Raw genomic sequence first — 20599 nt, 5'->3', positions numbered from 1 at the left:
GAAAAAAAAAATGTAAAGACGAATTTGCTTCTTTGATCAGTTTTATCATTCAGTTTTCTTCCTCGACTTGTTTCTGGCTTCTTGGGTCAATTTTCCTCTTCCTAGATTTTCATTCTTCAATTGTCGAATTTTTTTGGTTCTATGGATGCAGTCTCCTCCGAAAAAACAACAACAAAGAAATTTGTAAAGACGAATTTGCTTAAAAAGGCAAATTCGTCTTTACAAAAGGTCAGTTTTTAAACTGACCAAAGGGTCAGTTTTTATCATCCAGTTTTCACCCTACACCTGTTTCTTGCTCCTTGGATCAATTTTCATTTTCCTAGATTTTCATTCTTAAACTGTCCAATTGTTTTGGTTCTATGGATTAAGTGCGCCTCACAAAAAGAAAAAAAGAGATAAAAAAATGAACTTGTGAAGACAAATTTGGTTTCTTCATTAGGCTTGTATCTCTTTCTTTATGGTTTCTTTTGGTCTTGTACTTTATCTATTCATTTATTTGAAAACACATTATACAGAGAAGGAAAAAGACGGAGCACAAACAAAGAAACAGAAAACACACTAAATACTAAGCAAACACTTAAAAACGCAACAAACACTTTGATAAATTAAAGGGCCGGTGTCAAGACAAAAGAAGGTTCAACTTCAATCAATTCGAATAAGAAGCAAGCACTTAAAACTATATGTTGTCTACAACTATGTTGTCTGGGATCAGCGGTTCCGAAAGTTGAAGTAAAGGCCGGCCTAATTATAGAGGAGGCTTAAAAGTCGAAATAACATACCTTTTATGGTCCTTAACAAGGTTTTTAGATTAATTTTGGTCTTAAATCTCGTGATCTTGTTTGAAATGCATAGACTAAAATTTATAACTGTTCAATGATTAAATAATAAGAATATAATCTTGTAAAACATAAATGAAACTCAGTCTTTAGTAATGCTACTTAATGCTACTATAATCCTACTTTATTTAAGACTTAGTTAAGACTGACTTTAGGCTACTTTTCTTTTATACGAAACAGCCTTAATAGTTTAATTCTTCAAAATAGTGAACAGTACATAAATTTTATTTATACACTGTTCATAGTTATTTATTATATTCTACTGCTCAGCATTTTGAAAAATTAAACTGTTAAGTTTGCTTCATATAAAAAAAAAACTAGCCTAAATGCACACTCATGATAACAAGTTAATGATTTTAGTTTTCAAGCCCTCCCTGAGGAAGCTTCGGAAGGATGAATCTGTAAAAATGGTTCAAAAGAGAATTGTGATTTAATCGTAGCTTAATCGTAGTTTAATCGTTTAAATTCGAAACAAACAATACATAGGATAGATGAATTCCATATTTGATGTGAGCCAATTTTTATGTTTTTGTTTTTTTTTTATTCCTTTCGTCTTAGAAAGTATAGTACTCTTTTTCTTCGTAATGTTCCGTGATTTTCCTTTTGTCTGAAGACGGGTTTCCAAAACTTCAAGAGGAATTTCTTCTGGTGGAGCTTGCTTCAAGGATAAAATTTCAAATTTGCAGTATTAAATTCAAGTCCGAGCTCGCACACTCGGATTGTAGTATCGCGGAGAACAGGCACATTAGCGCTGGGTAGTGTGACTCAGGTTTAGAATATCATAAGCATAGCTGATTAGCGGTAAATTAGGATCCGAGGAGGACAAATGACGAGAGGGCAGCACATTCCAACAATGGATTTTCTCCACCCCCGTAAGAATATCAGAGGTAAATAATTTCTTAGACCGCACTGCTTTTCCATTTACGAAAAATTAAGCAAGAAAAAACGGGGTTTAATTTAATAAAGCAGTGAAACAAAAATAAATAAAAGCAAATAAACACTTTAATTAAAAAATATTCCGAATATTTCGGCCCCACGTCAGGGAGCCTTTCTCGACAGGAAGAAAAAACAAAAAAACGAAAAAAAAATGTATTTAAAAAACTAAGTTTTTTTCTTACTTATTTATTTCTTTTTCTTTTTCTTCTTCGTGTGTTTAGTTGTCGTATTTTTATGTGTTATTTAAAAAAAAAAACTTTTTGTTTTCGTTTGTCCGTTATTTTTTTCCCCGCTGAGAAAGGCTCCCGGACGTGGGGCCGAAACATTCGAAATATTTTTTTTATTTAAAGCGTTTGTTTTTATTTATTTTTGTTTCACTGCTTTATTAAAATTAAAACCCGTTTTTTCTTGCTTAATTTTTCCTGAATATCAAAGGTACTACTTTCTTCTCAACGGTTTATTGTTAACAAATTTTCTCAAAATCGTTCCACATCCACCAGTTCAAAAGCCTCCACCCCCCAAAAATCTTTTCATAAACAAGGAAAAATAAAGCAATGCGGAAAGTCACAACCATTTTCTTCAATAGGCTTAATTTGTGTTTGTTGTTTCCTTGTATACTATTGTATATCAACAAGTCCCTCATTACTCAGTTTTTTTTTACCATAAATCCAGTACCTCTCTCCCTACAAAAAAAAGAAGCAAAATAACAAACAAACCGGTAATTTGGCAAGTCACAACCGTTTCCTTCATTAGGTTTCAGCTTTCCTTTATCTTTTTCATCTTCTTCTTCTTCATCTTCTTTTGTAGTATTTTCCTTAGCTTCGACAGTCTCCTTTTGCTTCTTACTTTCTTCAATTTCTTTTTCTAGTTCTGTGGCTTCTTCGTCAGTTAATTCTAATTTATAAGAATAATTTGAATACAATAATGCAATGTCAGTAATCTTACATTAACGTAAAAAAAAATCATCGATGTCAGTAAGGTCGAGCTCAGATGAGATCGACTACTGTAATTCAAACGATATAATATTAGAAGCAGTGGCGTAATTTCGTCAAAATTTGGGGGGGGGGAGTTGGAGCCAATTTTACAAATTCAAGTGAGAATGGCAATGAAAACTGAAGAATTAGCCATTTGGTACCATGAAAGTACTATATAGCACTATAATAGCACTGTAAAGATACTTAATAGTGCTATAAAGGTGAATATATACTAAATAACATTTATCCGTTTCTGTCGATGCTTGAATTATGCAGGCTTATATTAGTTTTGACAATGTTTTTGAAGAATCTAAATTTCAGCTGGGGGGGGGGGGCCCAAACTGGGGTTTAGGAGGGGAGCAAACCGAAGTCTGGGAGGGACAGTTGCTCCCCCCCCCCTTCCCCATAGCAAATTATGCCCCTGATCAAAAGACACAAATGTTTAAATGAGACTGGAAAACCGAAAAAATCAGCTGTTTCTTCTCTCCTGCGACCAACGAATTGGACTTTTATGCATCCAAATTTTGCACACGACCACGGCCGTACCCAGAGGGGGTTAGGGCGGTTTGAACCCCCCCCCCCCCCCCAAATGTTTGTCTGACTCGTAAAAACGTAACAAAAATAGATATAAAAAAAAATTTGTTTGCGTTTTTTGAAGTTTTTGTGTGTAACACCCCCCCACCCCCGAATGTTTTTTTTAGTAAAACTCTCTCCGAAACAAAATCCAGGGTACAGCCTTGCACATACAGATTAAAAACAAACAATCAAATAAAAACGTATCCATGACAACCCTCTTGGGAGAATACAGAATTTCATTTTTGACATTATTAGGGTATAAAAAATACTGAATTTGCCGCCTTAATTTTCATCAAGATTCCGATTACAATTTTGGGTATGTCTTCCATTTTTTAGTTTATGTGAACAATTTAGAAACTATTTCTTTGTTTTTGATGAGGTGTTAATCCCCTCCCCCCCTCCGCCAGCTGTACCATTGCAGCAGCTCTGTTAGTTCTCTGGAGATTTAAATGGGTAAACACATAAGCCGAAAATTAAAGTCACCTTATCATTTCTGCATTCAAAACAAATTCAGGCAAACGTGCTTTGGTCCAACTAAGGAAAGCGCTTTATCTAGACATCATGTTTTCAAAATTTCAGTTTCTTGAAATTCAAAATTTCATAATTTCATATTTCAGAATACATTAATATCTCGAATTTTTTGAAGGGAGTTTACTCCTACTAGTGACCAGTCGGATTGTTATAGAGATACTTCTCTATAACACATTATAAAGACTATAAACAAAGAATCCGCGATGAATAAGACACACCCAAAAGCACTTTCACAAACGAGAAGAAAAACAATACACCTTAAAGTGTTAATTTTTAGGAAACATCTTGGGATCTGAAACCACTGCTTGCTAGACATAATATTAATAATAAATCAAACCAAACGAAAAAATAGAGTACAAAAGAATATTTTCTTGTTTTGCTCACTGGCTTTGCAGCCAGTGAGCAAAACAAGAACATATTCTGGATAAAGAATCATTAATTAATATCCTAAATCAAATTAACTAATCATAACAATTTCATTAATTAAATTAGTTGATTTTGTAAATTCACGCGACGTTCATGCTACACGAAATAATTTTAGAGGAGACTGGAAAACTAAAAAAAAGGCTATTTTTCTATGTGATATTTCTATGCTCTTAATAACAAAGAATTGGTACACTCTGTTTATTAAATAGGTACACTCAGATTATACATAAAATCTGAGACTACACTTCCTAGACCTAATAAGACAGATAAAATAAAAAAGAATAAAAAACTAGAGAAAAAACTTCAGCCAATAAACAAAATAGGAAAATTTGTTCAGGGTTTAGACACGGCTCGGAAAATCCTAAGCTGTCTTCAGTGTAAGAACAGCTTTCCTGGGTATCCCTAGTGCAAACAAACTTAGAAATTAGAGATTAGAAATATGCATTGTGAGTACCCATAAGCAAGTATCAAAATAACAGATGGCTTTGACTTGACCTTCAATACAGTATTCATAGTATTCAATAATATTTTTTGCTGGTACATTAAGGGTGGTTAGAACGATATTTTTGACAAAAAAACGGGTATGCCGATAGACAAAACGACATTTAAAGGGAAGGGTATTCTCTTTTCTTTTTAGAGTAAATGAGAATTTCCACAGTTACAGCCTTTCTAGTTTCCAAGTTTCCCTTCTTTTAAACAATGTTTTACAAGGAGATCCATCAAATGCAGCTATTTTTTCTGCAAATAGTTACACACTATTTTTTCTCTGTGTGCATCTAAAAATGGAGCATAAACTACCTTCGTGCATCAATCAACAGAACTAAGTGGAGGCAAAGTTGTTAATTACTTAGTTGGAATCAATTACACACTTTTTTGGGGGACAGGGGGTCATTAAAATCTTATAATTATACATAAAAGGCAGCATTGTCTTTTCAACTTCAAATTGCAAGTTATTTGAAGAACAAGAAAAAATTGAAAAAAAAACTGCAGATATCTTTATATAACAGGGTCTAAAGAGAGAAAATATAGAAAGCCTATAAGTCTGGAAAATATATATCTGAACCAAAAATTGAAAAAGAAAAATTCTTACCCAACCAAAGTCTTGATAACTTCATCTATTGGTAACTTTATTTTTGCAAAAAGAAACCTTTTCAGCTAACCCTGTTTTGGCTGTTTGCTATTTGTTTGATCATAAATAATGTAATAAAGTAGATTTTAGCATTGAGATCGTCAAATTGCGTACCTTAGACCTTAGATCCGCCTGTGCCTCCAGAGGCACCCAGGGCATCAAAAAGGAGCTGCCAATCTTTTCGCTAGTTTGCTGCTGCAAGTATGTCCTCCCACTGAGGGTGGATTGATGTGTGCATGTTACGGAGATCTGTCTAGTACTTTCGACGCAGGGTGTTTCTGGGTCTGCCCCTGCGGCGTGGCCCCTATGGCTGCCAATTGAGCGCTGCATTTGGTAGTCGGAGATTGTCCATACGTAGTACATGGCCAAGGTATCTCCATCGGCGGACTCTTATGATAAGTGTCACAAGAGGCTGGCCGGTCTTGTCACGGATGGATTGGTTTGTTATTCTCTGCTGCCAACGGATGTTGAAAATTCTTCTGAGACATGTGTTTTCGAAAGCAAGTATTCTTCGCTCTTGTTCCTGGTTCAGCTGCCAGGTTTCGGCAGCGTAAAGCAGCACTGGCATAACATTGCTATTGAAGAGTCGTAACTTTAGCCGTATAGAGAAGCTTTGGTACCGCCACACTTTCCGTAATCTATTGAAGGCCCCATTGGCTCGGCCAATTCTTGTGAGCACTTCTTTTGTGGTCGATCCGGTACTTTCTATTATGCTTCCCAAGTATTTGAAATGGACAACTTGCTCTATGTGTTGGTCTCCGCAAGTGATGCTCAGGGGTGAATCTGTGGTAGCCATGCATTTTGTTTTCTCATTATTTATTTTTAGGCCGACATGGCCGCCTCTCTCCCTCGCTTTATCAAGGAGTTCTTGGAGTCTTTGCTTGCATGATTCTAGGACGGATTCTAGGACGTCAAATTGCTTACTATTCGATAAAAACTACAATCATTAGTATTGACAAAAACGGGAGCAGGTGCGATACTTGCATTCTAACGTTTTGGTAGATACATAGATTAGTGGCGAGTTCCCCCTTCTTGCAGCTCACGATGTTTCTTGTGCTTTCGGCTCTGGTGACCACTCAGTTGTGCGAGTATGCAGTTATGTGTTGCTGTGAAAGTATCAACTCATGATGATTATTTGTAAAGCCGTAATGCGAGTTTCGAAAGAAATTCATCAGAGCGGGGTATTCCCCCCCCCCCCCTTGGGGAATAAAAGGGTGGTTAAACCCTAAAAAAGAATAGATTTGCATCTATTTTAAAGGTTTCGACCATTCAATTCTCAATTACGCCGACGATGTTTCAGATTTAAGTAGAACTGTATCATCTGTCGAGGAGATTTTTTATGTGCTTAGTATGGAAAAGCCGAAATTGGTCTGAAGTTTGATGCGTTGGAGAGTGGTTCTAGCTCTCGGAAAACCTATAGGTCATATCAAATGAGTATAACTAGGATATCATAATGTTTGATTGTCTATTTGCGTTAAGTACCTTTGCTTTCCAATAGGAGATAGCGTAAAATCGTCGAGGGCACTTCTCATCACACATCCAAGACGGGATAGTTAGAAAAGCGTTTAGTATGCTGACCTGTTGTAAAGTTTTCTACAGCAGGCGGATTTTTGTCCGTGTGTACAACTCTTTCGCCATGACTCATGCCTCAACATTGAGTCTGGTTTGAAATATGTTTACAGCTACGGATAAGAAAAGTATCCGGTCTATGTATTTTCGTTTCACCATTATGCCCCTGAAAGCTAAAAGCAAATGCCTAGTCTCAGCTTACAAGTTAACTGAGTAATTACTAGTCCTGAGCAGCGTCGGATCCACTCTCTACCGAAGTTGGATACGTCAAGCAGCCTCTATCCTGCTATGTGTCTATAGATCATATTTACATGTTATTTTTTTGTGTGTGATTATCTGTGTATGATTTGTGTGTTATATTATTCGCAATAGTATGGTCTTTTCTGTGTGCGTATCCTTTTTTTTTTCTCTCTCTTTCTTTTACTCAATTTTTTAACCCTTTTGAATGATTAATTAACAGTGATTTGTTACTCGAAAAAAATGTTTGGTTTGTTTGCCAAAATTTCTAATTTTAGCTTGGAGTAAAAATTTTAGGTTATTTGGTATATCTTTGTTACATCTGAACCGTTCAAAGGTAAATTACAACAAGTCCATAAATTTCGAAAAAAAGATTTAGGACTGGTTTTCATTTTAATGCATCGTTCTTTAAAAAGGTCAGCGATTCTATGTGAATTCCGTTGGGCCCTCAAAACCCTTTGTCTCCGTAGGTATGAATTTGTTTAAAGGGTGGTATAGTTGAGTCACTCTCAGGTTTGCCCGGAACCCGTTTTTCCTATATATTTTTATTTTTTTTATTTAATTTTTTTGTTTTGTTTTGTTTATTTATTATTTATGGGATGGCGGCGGGAAGTTTTGGAGTATGTGAAGTATTGATTTTTAGTTATTGCAACCAGGAGCCGAGTGAGTGTAAGATTTTCATTTTTTCTTCTTTTTTTTTCTTTTTCTTTCTTTCTTCTTTTTCTCTTTTTTTTAGTATGTTATCATAAGTGTTAATTTTAAGAGGGTTAATACTTCCGAACAAGCGTTAGCTTATGGAAGGTCATTTTTTTTTGTGTTGTGTTGTTTTTGGAATAAACCCTTATCTTATCTTATCTTCATCTCAAGAAAAAAACATTCTTTAATTTTTTGGTTTTTTCTCTCTTCCTTTTACTTTAACCCTTTTGAATGATGAATTAACGGTGATTTGTTATTCGAAAAAAAAATGTTTGGTTTGTGTGCCAAAATTTCTAATTTTAGCTTGAGGTAAAAATTTTAAGTTATTTGGTATATCTTTGCTACATCTGGAGTTTAGAAAGGACTTCAAGGGCGAACTGAAGTGTCATTGTTTGATGGCCGAAATGTTGTTTAAATCATCTTTAGTATTAAGTTGTTTTTTTTCTGTTTGCTTATAAGACGAGAACTAAAGATGTTCTTCGCGGTTTTTTAGAAAGGGCTTTAGCGTGATACATTGGGTTCTCAAAGATTATTTAGAGTTTGATGGCAAAAAGCTTTTCACTATGGTTTTGTTTTTCTATTGAACTTTATTATTTTTTAGATAATATAGTGACTGTATAATTTCAAGAATCCAAGAAGTGCTTTGATCCTTAACCTAAAAACAAATGTAAAACGTTGACTAGGAGATTTATTTCTGAAAAGTTCGTTTTTTTCATGAAATAACTCATGGCGCCAGTCAAAGAACTTGGGCCCTAAAATGGCACTACTTAATTTTTCCCTAGAATTGTGCCTGTTGAGGTTCTTTTTTAAAGAAATCAACTGAGTTTTCTCCGTCAGGACATTCCAAGCGGACGTGCACCGTTTTATGAAGCTGTCGTTACAAGATTCAGAGAAGGTGTCAGAGCAGGAAGCTATCGCTTCCTGAAGGTAATCCAGGCGTACCGTCTTTCTGCGTGTTTGCCGTACTATCTTGGCAAATTGTGATATTAGTCGATTTAACTCATCTGAGGGAGGGCTGTGGACGTAATTTAAAAAAACAGCCATTGATATCGCATCATAACTCTCACTTAGAGGTTGTAATAATACCGAGGTTGCAATGGCATTTTACTATGGAGTTAAAAGTTTAACTTAAAAAATAAATACCATATTATATATATATATATATATATATATATATATATATATATATATATATATATATATATATATATATATATATATATATATATATATATATATATATATATATATATATATATTTATATATATATATATATATATATATATATATATATATATATATATATATATATATATATATATATATATATATATATATATATATATATATATATATATATATATATATATATATATATATATATATATATATATATATATATATATATATATATATATATATATATATATATATATATATATATATATATATATATATATATATATATATATATATATATATATATATATATATATATATATATATATATATATATATATATATATATATATATATATATAATCGCTCTTTTTTCTCGTCAATACACAAATCTAAGAACCAGGCAAGTGACTTGATCTTCAATCTTAAAAAAATATTTAATTTATCTAATGAGCAGCTCACATATCATCTAACCCATATTCTGAGCATTCGCAGTCCCTTAATCAAATCAATGTAAAAGAAAAAAATCACCTTTTATTTTTGGTTCGCCATCATTCTTCTTAAGCAATTTCTCCTCTTCTTCCTTCTCTTTCTTCAATCTTTCCTTCCTTTTCCTCTCTCTTTCTTCGATTTCCTCAGCCTTTCTCTTCCTCTCTGCATCTGCCTTAGCTTCATATTTTTGGAACTTTTCCAAAACCAGTTTTTTAGCTTCTCCTTGCGTGCCACCAGTATAAAAGTCTGTCTTTCGGAGTAGAAAACTGAATATTGTTTCGAGAAGATCCTTCACGCCACCTTCATGCTGCTGAGCAAGTGAAAGAAGAACACCGTCAAACTGATCTTCTTTTGATGTCATTCTGAAAAATGCGTCAACAATCAACTCAGGTGTCACCCCTAACTTTACCCCTAACGCTTACCCCTAAATTTAAGTACACATAAATTTATACTACTTATTAGAAAAAAAACTACCGTGAAAGCCTCTAAAGCTACCCAAGGTGATTTTACATTTTAGGAGAGGTGATAATTAGAGTCATTCTATTACGAAGAATACAAGCTTAAATCAAGAGAATTCCCGATTTCAAGGGGGAAGCAGTGCCTTTCTCCTATTCCTAAATGACGGACCTGTGTGTGACGTCAAAATCAGTGTCAAATTAACGCACGCTTTAGGGGGACGGGAAAAGTGAAACCCTAGTTGCAAAAGCTAAATTATACATTTTGACGCTCTTAACATCTCCCATTGCTCTGCTAGTGCTGGATTAAAGAAACGAAAAAAAGACATCAGGGTTTCAAGCTCTTATCCTGAATCCCCGAAAATGTGTTCTCATAATCTACTTTTAAAACCAGGACAAACATAAATAGTATTTATCATTATTCCTGAATAGACTCTGGATTTGAACGGAAATAAGTTTTCACTAGGGAGTTTTTTTCAAAACACTTTTTTCAGTTTTCAGTTATTAAGGGGATTTGGATGAAGAGAATTCAAGGGGAGGGATGTTAAGCATCTGGTTAAGGATTTTTGGCCATGGACATTTCAAAGGTGTTTTATTTATGCTTCCCAGCCTATCCACTTCAGAAATGATATAAAAAGTCCCATTTTTGGTATGATACACTACCTTGGGATGGCTTTGCCAAGGCAAATTCGTAATAAGAATATAGATGTAAGCATTAACTTTCAAATGATATCTTGGACAGCTTTTCAATGATGTACCAGCCACTACTAGAGCTGGAAAAATAAAAATAGACACGTCAGCTTTTTAAGGTCTTTTTCAAAATTTCCGAATACTGTTGGCGTAATTAACGTTTACTGTTAAAACAAACATAGATAACACTTGCTTTTTCAAAATCAAATATAATTAACTTTTTTCATTAGGAAGGTTTTTTTCGAAAAACGCTTTTTAGTTTTCACTTGCTAAGGGGGCAGGGAGGGAGAGTATACAATATGGAGAGTCGTAAACTTCCAGTTAAAGGTTTTTGACAAAGGGTATGGCACCCTTTTATGCTTCCCAGCTTTTCAACTCCAGTATATAACACCAAGAAGTGGCATTTTTGGTGCCATATGACACTTTATAAAAGCTACAGCTACAGCTACAAAAGCTACAGAAGAAGATTTCAGAGCCCCTAAAAATCGATTGACTATCTTAGAATTTGCAGTCCCCGGTATTTTGACCCTCTTTGGGCAAAATTGCTTTTTTTGCAGCACAAATGGCAAAAAACGCCACTGTGCTGTGGCACTAACTCATCTGTTACTTAAAAAGGCCACCAGACATTGCAATTTTCGTTGCATGTCTCCCATTAATCCTCGACAACTTGTTCGATATGGTTACCCCAGGATGAACAAAGAGAAAAAGAACAGGAGACACATCAGCGCTACCCACCCAACAAAACTGATTTCCTTTGTTGCTCAAGGTGGGAGGCTTTGATTCTCCTGTGTACAGTTTTTGACCATGGTGATTGCAACGGTGCATTTTTATTTCGATTTACCACCACTTTCTTGGGGTTTCGGGCTCTTTTTCTAAACTCCCACAAATTTGTTTCGCCGAAATTATAATCGAAATTATAGTTTACCATTCCTGAATCCGCTGCAAATGGCAATATTTTCCCTCTTGACTATTGTCATCAAAAAGCATTTTCAAACGTTCTGTTACTATGGGCGATGGTTCTCTTTTTACTTGGGTACAGATATCGCTGCAACTATTATATTGTTCATTCAACAAATCTATGATAAATTTACAAAAAGGTTGGGTTGAGGTCTAATGTAAAACAATTTACTAGTCACAAGGCGCATATAGGAGCAAGCCACCCCCTTATTCGTAGACAGACCAGAAATGGCACAAGTCTCCTTAAAGCATTTTTGGGGCACGTGCCCTCTCCCTGGGCCGCGTTATTATGTGTTTCAAGGGTTTTAATATGCAAATATAAAAACTGCTTAGAATTCGCTTTATTATGTGCTTCAATGGTTTTAATCTACAAATATAAAAATTGCTTAGAAAAGGAACATTTCTCTTTTACGATATATATATGGGCTTAAAAAAAAAATCTAAGAAATTACAGCCAGGTTGAAGGTATTGTTTACAAGGGAGAGGGGGATATAATTATGCTTTGGGGGATGGAGAGCAAGATATTTTTTGACACTATGAATGGAGAACATTTTATGTCTATATGGCTCATTAAAAACTTTAAAATATAATTCATAACTAATCTTACTCGAAAAAGTGGGTTCAATGACAGCTATGAATAATTTAAATTAAACAAAAACAAGGCCGCATCCAGGATTTTTGTTCAGGGGGGGGGGTATTTTTGTGAGTGGGTTTTACAAAAAAAAATAAAAACACATGAAAAATTTTTGTATATGCATTTTTGTTACGTTTTTACGAGTCACATAAACATTCCAGGGAGGGGGATTCTAACCCCCTAACTTCCGGATGCGGCCTTGCAAGACAATTTAACAACTTTAGTTTGGTAGACATCATTTAAATTAATTAAACACGATCTATTAATCATAACATACAATAAACACGAACCACGGCATTTTTCCGAGAAATAGCACACTTTCAAAAATTGTGCTTGCCAAGTGGCGCAGACCACGTGTGAAGTGAATTATAACATGCGTGGCGAAACAAGCGGCACTGCGAGTAGTATACCAGGTGGCGGACAGTGGGTAACCCCTCGACATGATCCAAGCATCAACTGAGTTAATCAGAATTGTGTTTTCAGGCACCGGGTTAAAGGCGTGTTTTGAGCGGATTCGACAAAAATCGATTTCAGGTTCTCCGTGTTCAACCCAGCAAAACTCTAAAGCGTTTTCATCTTACGATAAATAAAATTTCTAATAGGGATAAAATCCTATTAATGGACACTGTTTCACAAACAGTGATAGAAATTTACAAAAAAATACCAGATATTTCGGTCACTACATATGTGACCGAAATATCTTGTATTTTTCTGTGGATTTCTATCACTGTCTGTGAAACACTGTCTATTGAAAGGATTTTATCCCTATTTGAACTTTTATTTATCGTCATGGAAAGGCAGTGTGGTCTCCGAAATCATCTTTTCATCTTACGGGTTTCAAGCGTGTTGGACACGGGTTCTTCAAAATTGTAATGCGCTAGAGTAGCATGGTTGAACGGTGGCCGGCGTTTACCCGTAAACTTGAGTGAGTTACCCATAATACACAAGTACCAAAACTCCTTTCCCCTACGAAAAAAAATAAACTCAAATAAATTTCTCAAATTTGGAAAGCCTTACTTTCCACGGGAGTAGGGGTATTTACTCGGGGGACGGGTAAACGCCGGCCACCGTTCAACCATGCTACTCTAGCGCATTACAATTTTGAAGAACCCGTGTCCAACACGCTTGAAACCCGTAAGATGAAAAGATGATTTCGGAGACCACACTGCCTTTCCATGACGATAAATAAAAGTTCAAATAGGGATAAAATCCTTTCAATAGACAGTGTTTCTACAGACAGTGATAGAAATCCACAGAAAAATACAAGATATTTCGGTCACATATGTAGTGACCGAAATATCTGGTATTTTTTTGTAAATTTCTATCACTGTTTGTGAAACAGTGTCCATTAATAGGATTTTATCCCTATTAGAAATTTTATTTATCGTAAGATGAAAACGCTTTAGAGTTTTGCTGGGTTGAACACGGAGAACCTGAAATCGATTTTTGTCGAATCCGCTCAAAACACGCCTTTAACCCGGTGCCTGAAAACACAATTCTGATTAACTCAGTTGATGCTTGGATCATGTCGAGGGGTTACCCACTGTCCGCCACCTGGTATACTACTCGCAGTGCCGCTTGTTTCGCCACGCATGTTATAATTCACGTCACACGTGGTCTGCGCCACTTGGCAAGCACAATTTTTGAAAGTGTGCTATTTCTCGGAAAAATGCCGTGGTTCGTGTTTATTGTATGTTATGATTAATAGATCGTGTTTAATTAATTTAAATGATGTCTACCAAACTAAAGTTGTTAAATTGTCTTGCAAGGCCGCATCCGGAAGTTAGGGGGTTAGAATCCCCCTCCCTGGAATGTTTCTGTGACTCGTAAACACGTAACAAAAATGCATATAAACAAATTTTTCATGTGTTTTTATTTTTTTTTGTAAAACCCACTCACAAAAATACCCCCCCTGAACAAAAATCCTGGATGCGGCCTTGTTTTTGTTTAATTTAAATTATTCATAGCTGTCATTGAACCCACTTTTTCGAGTAAGATTAGTTATGAATTATATTTTAAAGTTTTTAATGAGCCATATAGACATAAAATGTTCTCCATTCATAGTGTCAAAAAATATCTTGCTCTCCATCCCCCAAAGCATAATTATATCCCCCTCTCCCTTGTAAACAATACCTTCAACCTGGCTGTAATTTCTTAGATTTTTTTTTTAAGCCCATATATATATCGTAAAAGAGAAATGTTCCTTTTCTAAGCAATTTTTATATTTGTAGATTAAAACCATTGAAGCACATAATAAAGCGAATTCTAAGCAGTTTTTATATTTGCATATTAAAACCCTTGAAACACATAATAAAGCGGCCCAGGGAGAGGGCACGTGCCCCAAAAATGCTTTAAGGAGACTTGTGCCATTTCTGGTCTGTCTACGAATAAGGGGGTGGCTTGCTCCTATATGCGCCTTGTGACTAGTAAATTGTTTTACATTAGACCTCAACCCAACCTTTTTGTAAATTTATCATAGATTTGTTGAATGAACAATATAATAGTTGCAGCGATATCTGTACCCAAGTAAAAAGAGAACCATCGCCCATAGTAACAGAACGTTTGAAAATGCTTTTTGATGACAATAGTCAAGAGGGAAAATATTGCCATTTGCAGCGGATTCAGGAATGGTAAACTATAATTTCGATTATAATTTCGGCGAAACAAATTTGTGGGAGTTTAGAAAAAGAGCCCGAAACCCCAAGAAAGTGGTGGTAAATCGAAATAAAAATGCACCGTTGCAATCACCATGGTCAAAAACTGTACACAGGAGAATCAAAGCCTCCCACCTTGAGCAACAAAGGAAATCAGTTTTGTTGGGTGGGTAGCGCTGATGTGTCTCCTGTTCTTTTTCTCTTTGTTCATCCTGGGGTAACCATATCGAACAAGTTGTCGAGGATTAATGGGAGACATGCAACGAAAATTGCAATGTCTGGTGGCCTTTTTAAGTAACAGATGAGTTAGTGCCACAGCACAGTGGCGTTTTTTGCCATTTGTGCTGCAAAAAAAGCAATTTTGCCCAAAGAGGGTCAAAATACCGGGGACTGCAAATTCTAAGATAGTCAATCGATTTTTAGGGGCTCTGAAATCTTCTTCTGTAGCTTTTGTAGCTGTAGCTGTAGCTTTTATAAAGTGTCATATGGCACCAAAAATGCCACTTCTTGGTGTTATATACTGGAGTTGAAAAGCTGGGAAGCATAAAAGGGTGCCATACCCTTTGTCAAAAACCTTTAACTGGAAGTTTACGACTCTCCATATTGTATACTCTCCCTCCCTGCCCCCTTAGCAAGTGAAAACTAAAAAGCGTTTTTCGAAAAAAAACCTTCCTAATGAAAAAAGTTAATTATATTTGATTTTGAAAAAGCAAGTGTTATCTATGTTTGTTTTAACAGTAAACGTTAATTACGCCAACAGTATTCGGAAATTTTGAAAAAGACCTTAAAAAGCTGACGTGTCTATTTTTATTTTTCCAGCTCTAGTAGTGGCTGGTACATCATTGAAAAGCTGTCCAAGATATCATTTGAAAGTTAATGCTTACATCTATATTCTTATTACGAATTTGCCTTGGCAAAGCCATCCCAAGGTAGTGTATCATACCAAAAATGGGACTTTTTATATCATTTCTGAAGTGGATAGGCTGGGAAGCATAAATAAAACACCTTTGAAATGTCCATGGCCAAAAATCCTTAACCAGATGCTTAACATCCCTCCCCTTGAATTCTCTTCATCCAAATCCCCTTAATAACTGAAAACTGAAAAAAGTGTTTTGAAAAAAACTCCCTAGTGAAAACTTATTTCCGTTCAAATCCAGAGTCTATTCAGGAATAATGATAAATACTATTTATGTTTGTCCTGGTTTTAAAAGTAGATTATGAGAACACATTTTCGGGGATTCAGGATAAGAGCTTGAAACCCTGATGTCTTTTTTTCGTTTCTTTAATCCAGCACTAGCAGAGCAATGGGAGATGTTAAGAGCGTCAAAATGTATAATTTAGCTTTTGCAACTAGGGTTTCACTTTTCCCGTCCCCCTAAAGCGTGCGTTAATTTGACACTGATTTTGACGTCACACACAGGTCCGTCATTTAGGAATAGGAGAAAGGCACTGCTTCCCCCCTTGAAATCGGGAATTCTCTTGATTTAAGCTTGTATTCTTCGTAATAGAATGACTCTAATTATCACCTCTCCTAAAATGTAAAATCACCTTGGGTAGCTTTAGAGGCTTTCACGGTAGTTTTTTTTCTAATAAGTAGTAGAAATTTAGGTGTACTTAAATTTAGGGGTAAGCGTTAGGGGTAAAGTTAGGGGTGACACCTGAGTTGATTGTTGACGCATTTTTCAGAATGACATCAAAAGAAGATCAGTTTGACGGTGTTCTTCTTTCACTTGCTCAGCAGCATGAAGGTGGCGTGAAGGATCTTCTCGAAACAATATTCAGTTTTCTACTCCGAAAGACAGACTTTTATACTGGTGGCACGCAAGGAGAAGCTAAAAAACTGGTTTTGGAAAAGTTCCAAAAATATGAAGCTAAGGCAGATGCAGAGAGGAAGAGAAAGGCTGAGGAAATCGAAGAAAGAGAGAGGAAAAGGAAGGAAAGATTGAAGAAAGAGAAGGAAGAAGAGGAGAAATTGCTTAAGAAGAATGATGGCGAACCAAAAATAAAAGGTGATTTTTTTCTTTTACATTGATTTGATTAAGGGACTGCGAATGCTCAGAATATGGGTTAGATGATATGTGAGCTGCTCATTAGATAAATTAAATATTTTTTTAAGATTGAAGATCAAGTCACTTGCCTGGTTCTTAGATTTGTGTATTGACGAGAAAAAAGAGCGATATATATATATATATATATATATATATATATATATATATATATATATATATATATATATATATATATATATATATATATATATATATATATATATATATATATATATATATATATATATATATATATATATATATATATATATATATATATATATATATATATATATATATATATATATATATATATATATATATATATATATATATATATATATATATATATATATATATATATATATATATATATATATATATATATAATTGTTTAAAATATAGATAAGTTGCAAAGTTCTTTTAAATAAAAAAGAATAAAAAACTAGAGAAAAAACTTCAGCCAATAAACAAAATAGGAAAATTTGTTCAGGGTTTAGACACGGCTCGGAAAATCCTAAGCTGTCTTCAGTGTAAGAACAGCTTTCCTGGGTATCCCTAGTGCAAACAAACTTAGAAATTAGAGATTAGAAATATGCATTGTGAGTACCCATAAGCAAGTATCAAAATAACAGATGGCTTTGACTTGACCTTCAATACAGTATTCATAGTATTCAATAATATTTTTTGCTGGTACATTAAGGGTGGTTAGAACGATATTTTTGACAAAAAAACGGGTATGCCGATAGACAAAACGACATTTAAAGGGAAGGGTATTCTCTTTTCTTTTTAGAGTAAATGAGAATTTCCACAGTTACAGCCTTTCTAGTTTCCAAGTTTCCCTTCTTTTAAACAATGTTTTACAAGGAGATCCATCAAATGCAGCTATTTTTTCTGCAAATAGTTACACACTATTTTTTCTCTGTGTGCATCTAAAAATGGAGCATAAACTACCTTCGTGCATCAATCAACAGAACTAAGTGGAGGCAAAGTTGTTAATTACTTAGTTGGAATCAATTACACACTTTTTTGGGGGACAGGGGGTCATTAAAATCTTATAATTATACATAAAAGGCAGCATTGTCTTTTCAACTTCAAATTGCAAGTTATTTGAAGAACAAGAAAAAATTGAAAAAAAAAACTGCAGATATCTTTATATAACAGGGTCTAAAGAGAGAAAATATAGAAAGCCTATAAGTCTGGAAAATATATATCTGAACCAAAAATTGAAAAAGAAAAATTCTTACCCAACCAAAGTCTTGATAACTTCATCTATTGGTAACTTTATTTTTGCAAAAAGAAACCTTTTCAGCTAACCCTGTTTTGGCTGTTTGCTATTTGTTTGATCATAAATAATGTAATAAAGTAGATTTTAGCATTGAGATCGTCAAATTGCGTACCTTAGACCTTAGATCCACTTGTACCTTCCGAGGCACCCAGGGCAACAAAAAGGAGCTGCTAATCTTCCCGCTATTGTGCTGCTGCAAGTATGTCCTCCCACTGTGGTTGGATTGATGCGTGCATGTTATGGAGATCTGTCTAGTACGTTCGACGCAGGGTGTTTCTGGGTCTGCCCCTGCGGCGTGGCCCCTATGGCTGCCACTTGAGCGCTGCATTTGGTAGTCGGAGATTGTCCATACGTAGTACATGGCCAAGGTATCTCCATCGGCGGACTCTTATGATAAGTGTCACAAGAGGCTGGCCGGTCTTGTCACGGATGGATTGGTTTGTTATTCTCTGCTGCCAACGGATGTTGAAAATTCTTCTGAGACATGTGTTTTCGAAAGCAAGTATTCTTCGCTCTTGTTCCTGGTTCAGCTGCCAGGTTTCGGCAGCGTAAAGCAGCACTGGCATAACATTGCTATTGAAGAGTCGTAACTTTAGCCGTATAGAGAAGCTTTGGTACCGCCACACTTTCCGTAATCTATTGAAGGCCCCATTGGCTCGGCCAATTCTTGTGAGCACTTCTTTTGTGGTCGATCCGGTACTTTCCATTATGCTTCCCAAGTATTTGAAATGGACAACTTGCTCTATGTGTTGGTCTCCGCAAGTGATGCTCAGGGGTGAATCTGTGGTAGCCATGCATTTTGTTTTCTCATTATTTATTTTTAGGCCGACATGGCCGCCTCTCTCCCTCGCTTTATCAAGGAGTTCTTGGAGTCTTTGCTTGCATGATTCTAGGACGGATTCTAGGACGTCAAATTGCTTACTATTCGATAAAAACTACAATCATTAGTATTGACAAAAACGGGAGCAGGTGCGATACTTGCATTCTAACGTTTTGGTAGATACATAGATTAGTGGCGAGTTCCCCCTTCTTGCAGCTCACGATGTTTCTTGTGCTTTCGGCTCTGGTGACCACTCAGTTGTGCGAGTATGCAGTTATGTGTTGCTGTGAAAGTATCAACTCATGATGATTATTTGTAAAGCCGTAATGCGAGTTTCGAAAGAAATTCATCAGAGCGGGGTATTCCCCCCCCCCCCATTGTGAAATAAAAGTGTGATTAAACCCTAAAAAATAATAGATTTGCATCTATTTTAAAGGTTTCGACCATTCAATTCTCAATTACGCCGACGATGTTTCAGATTTAAGTAGAACTGTATCATCTGTCGAGGAGATTTTTTATGTGCTTAGTATGGAAAAGCCGAAATTGGTCTGAAGTTTGATGCGTTGGAGAGTGGTTCTAGCTCTCGGAAAACCTATAGGTCATATCAAATGAGTATAACTAGGATATCATAATGTTTGATTGTCTATTTGCGTTAAGTACCTTTGCTTTCCAATAGGAGATAGCGTAAAATCGTCGAGGGCACTTCTCATCACACATCCAAGACGGGATAGTTAGAAAAGCGTTTAGTATGCTGACCTGTTGTAAAGTTTTCTACAGCAGGCGGATTTTTGTCCGTGTGTACAACTCTTTCGCCATGACTCATGCCTCAACATTGAGTCTGGTTTGAAATATGTTTACAGCTACGGATAAGAAAAGTATCCGGTCTATGTATTTTCGTTTCACCATTATGCCCCTGAAAGCTAAAAGCAAATGCCTAGTCTCAGCTTACAAGTTAACTGAGTAATTACTAGTCCTGAGCAGCGTCGGATCCACTCTCTACCGAAGTTGGATACGTCAAGCAGCCTCTATCCTGCTATGTGTCTATAGATCATATTTACATGTTATTTTTTTGTGTGTGATTATCTGTGTATGATTTGTGTGTTATATTATTCGCAATAGTATGGTCTTTTCTGTGTACGTATCCTTTTTTTTTTCTCTCTCTCTTTCTTTTACTCCATTTTTTAACCCTTTTGAATGATTAATTAACAGTGATTTGTTACTCGAAAAAAATGTTTGGTTTGTTTGCCAAAATTTCTAATTTTAGCTTGGAGTAAAAATTTTAGGTTATTTGGTATATCTTTGTTACATCTGAACCGTTCAAAGGTAAATTACAACAAGTCCATAAATTTCGAAAAAAAGATTTAGGACTGGTTTTCATTTTAATGCATCGTTCTTTAAAAAGGTCAGCGAATCTATGTGAATTCCGTCGGGCCCTTAAAACCCTTTGTCTCCATAGGTATGAATTTGTTTA

General features: G+C 35.3%; 1 protein-coding gene and 1 pseudogene across 3 annotated transcripts in view; one reads left to right on the top strand and one right to left on the bottom strand.

Annotated features, from left to right (window-relative positions):
• Nucleotides 1-20599, bottom strand: part of nudC (nuclear distribution C, dynein complex regulator) — a 69554-nt gene that overhangs the window by 22441 nt on the left and 26514 nt on the right. For all 3 annotated transcript variants that reach the window (XM_089087471.1, XM_089087472.1, XM_089087473.1), the window contains exons 2-3: nt 9622-9944; nt 2489-2666 (exon numbers count right to left, since the gene is read on the bottom strand). In XM_089087471.1, coding sequence (XP_088943597.1) covers nt 2489-2666; nt 9622-9943 — 500 coding nt within the window. In that variant the 5' untranslated portion in view covers nt 9944. The remainder of the gene's footprint in view (nt 1-2488; nt 2667-9621; nt 9945-20599) is intronic.
• On the top strand, nt 16660-17004 carry LOC148952944 (nuclear migration protein nudC pseudogene; annotated as a pseudogene).

Source organism: Artemia sp. Qi Xiang Cuo, chromosome 4 (genome assembly GCF_049724085.1).
Source record: "Artemia sp. Qi Xiang Cuo chromosome 4, ASM4972408v1, whole genome shotgun sequence".
NCBI classification, from domain to species: domain Eukaryota; kingdom Metazoa; phylum Arthropoda; class Branchiopoda; order Anostraca; family Artemiidae; genus Artemia; species Artemia sp. Qi Xiang Cuo.
The sequence above is the reverse complement of the archived record's forward strand: the minus strand, read 5'-3'. Positions and strand labels throughout refer to the sequence as shown.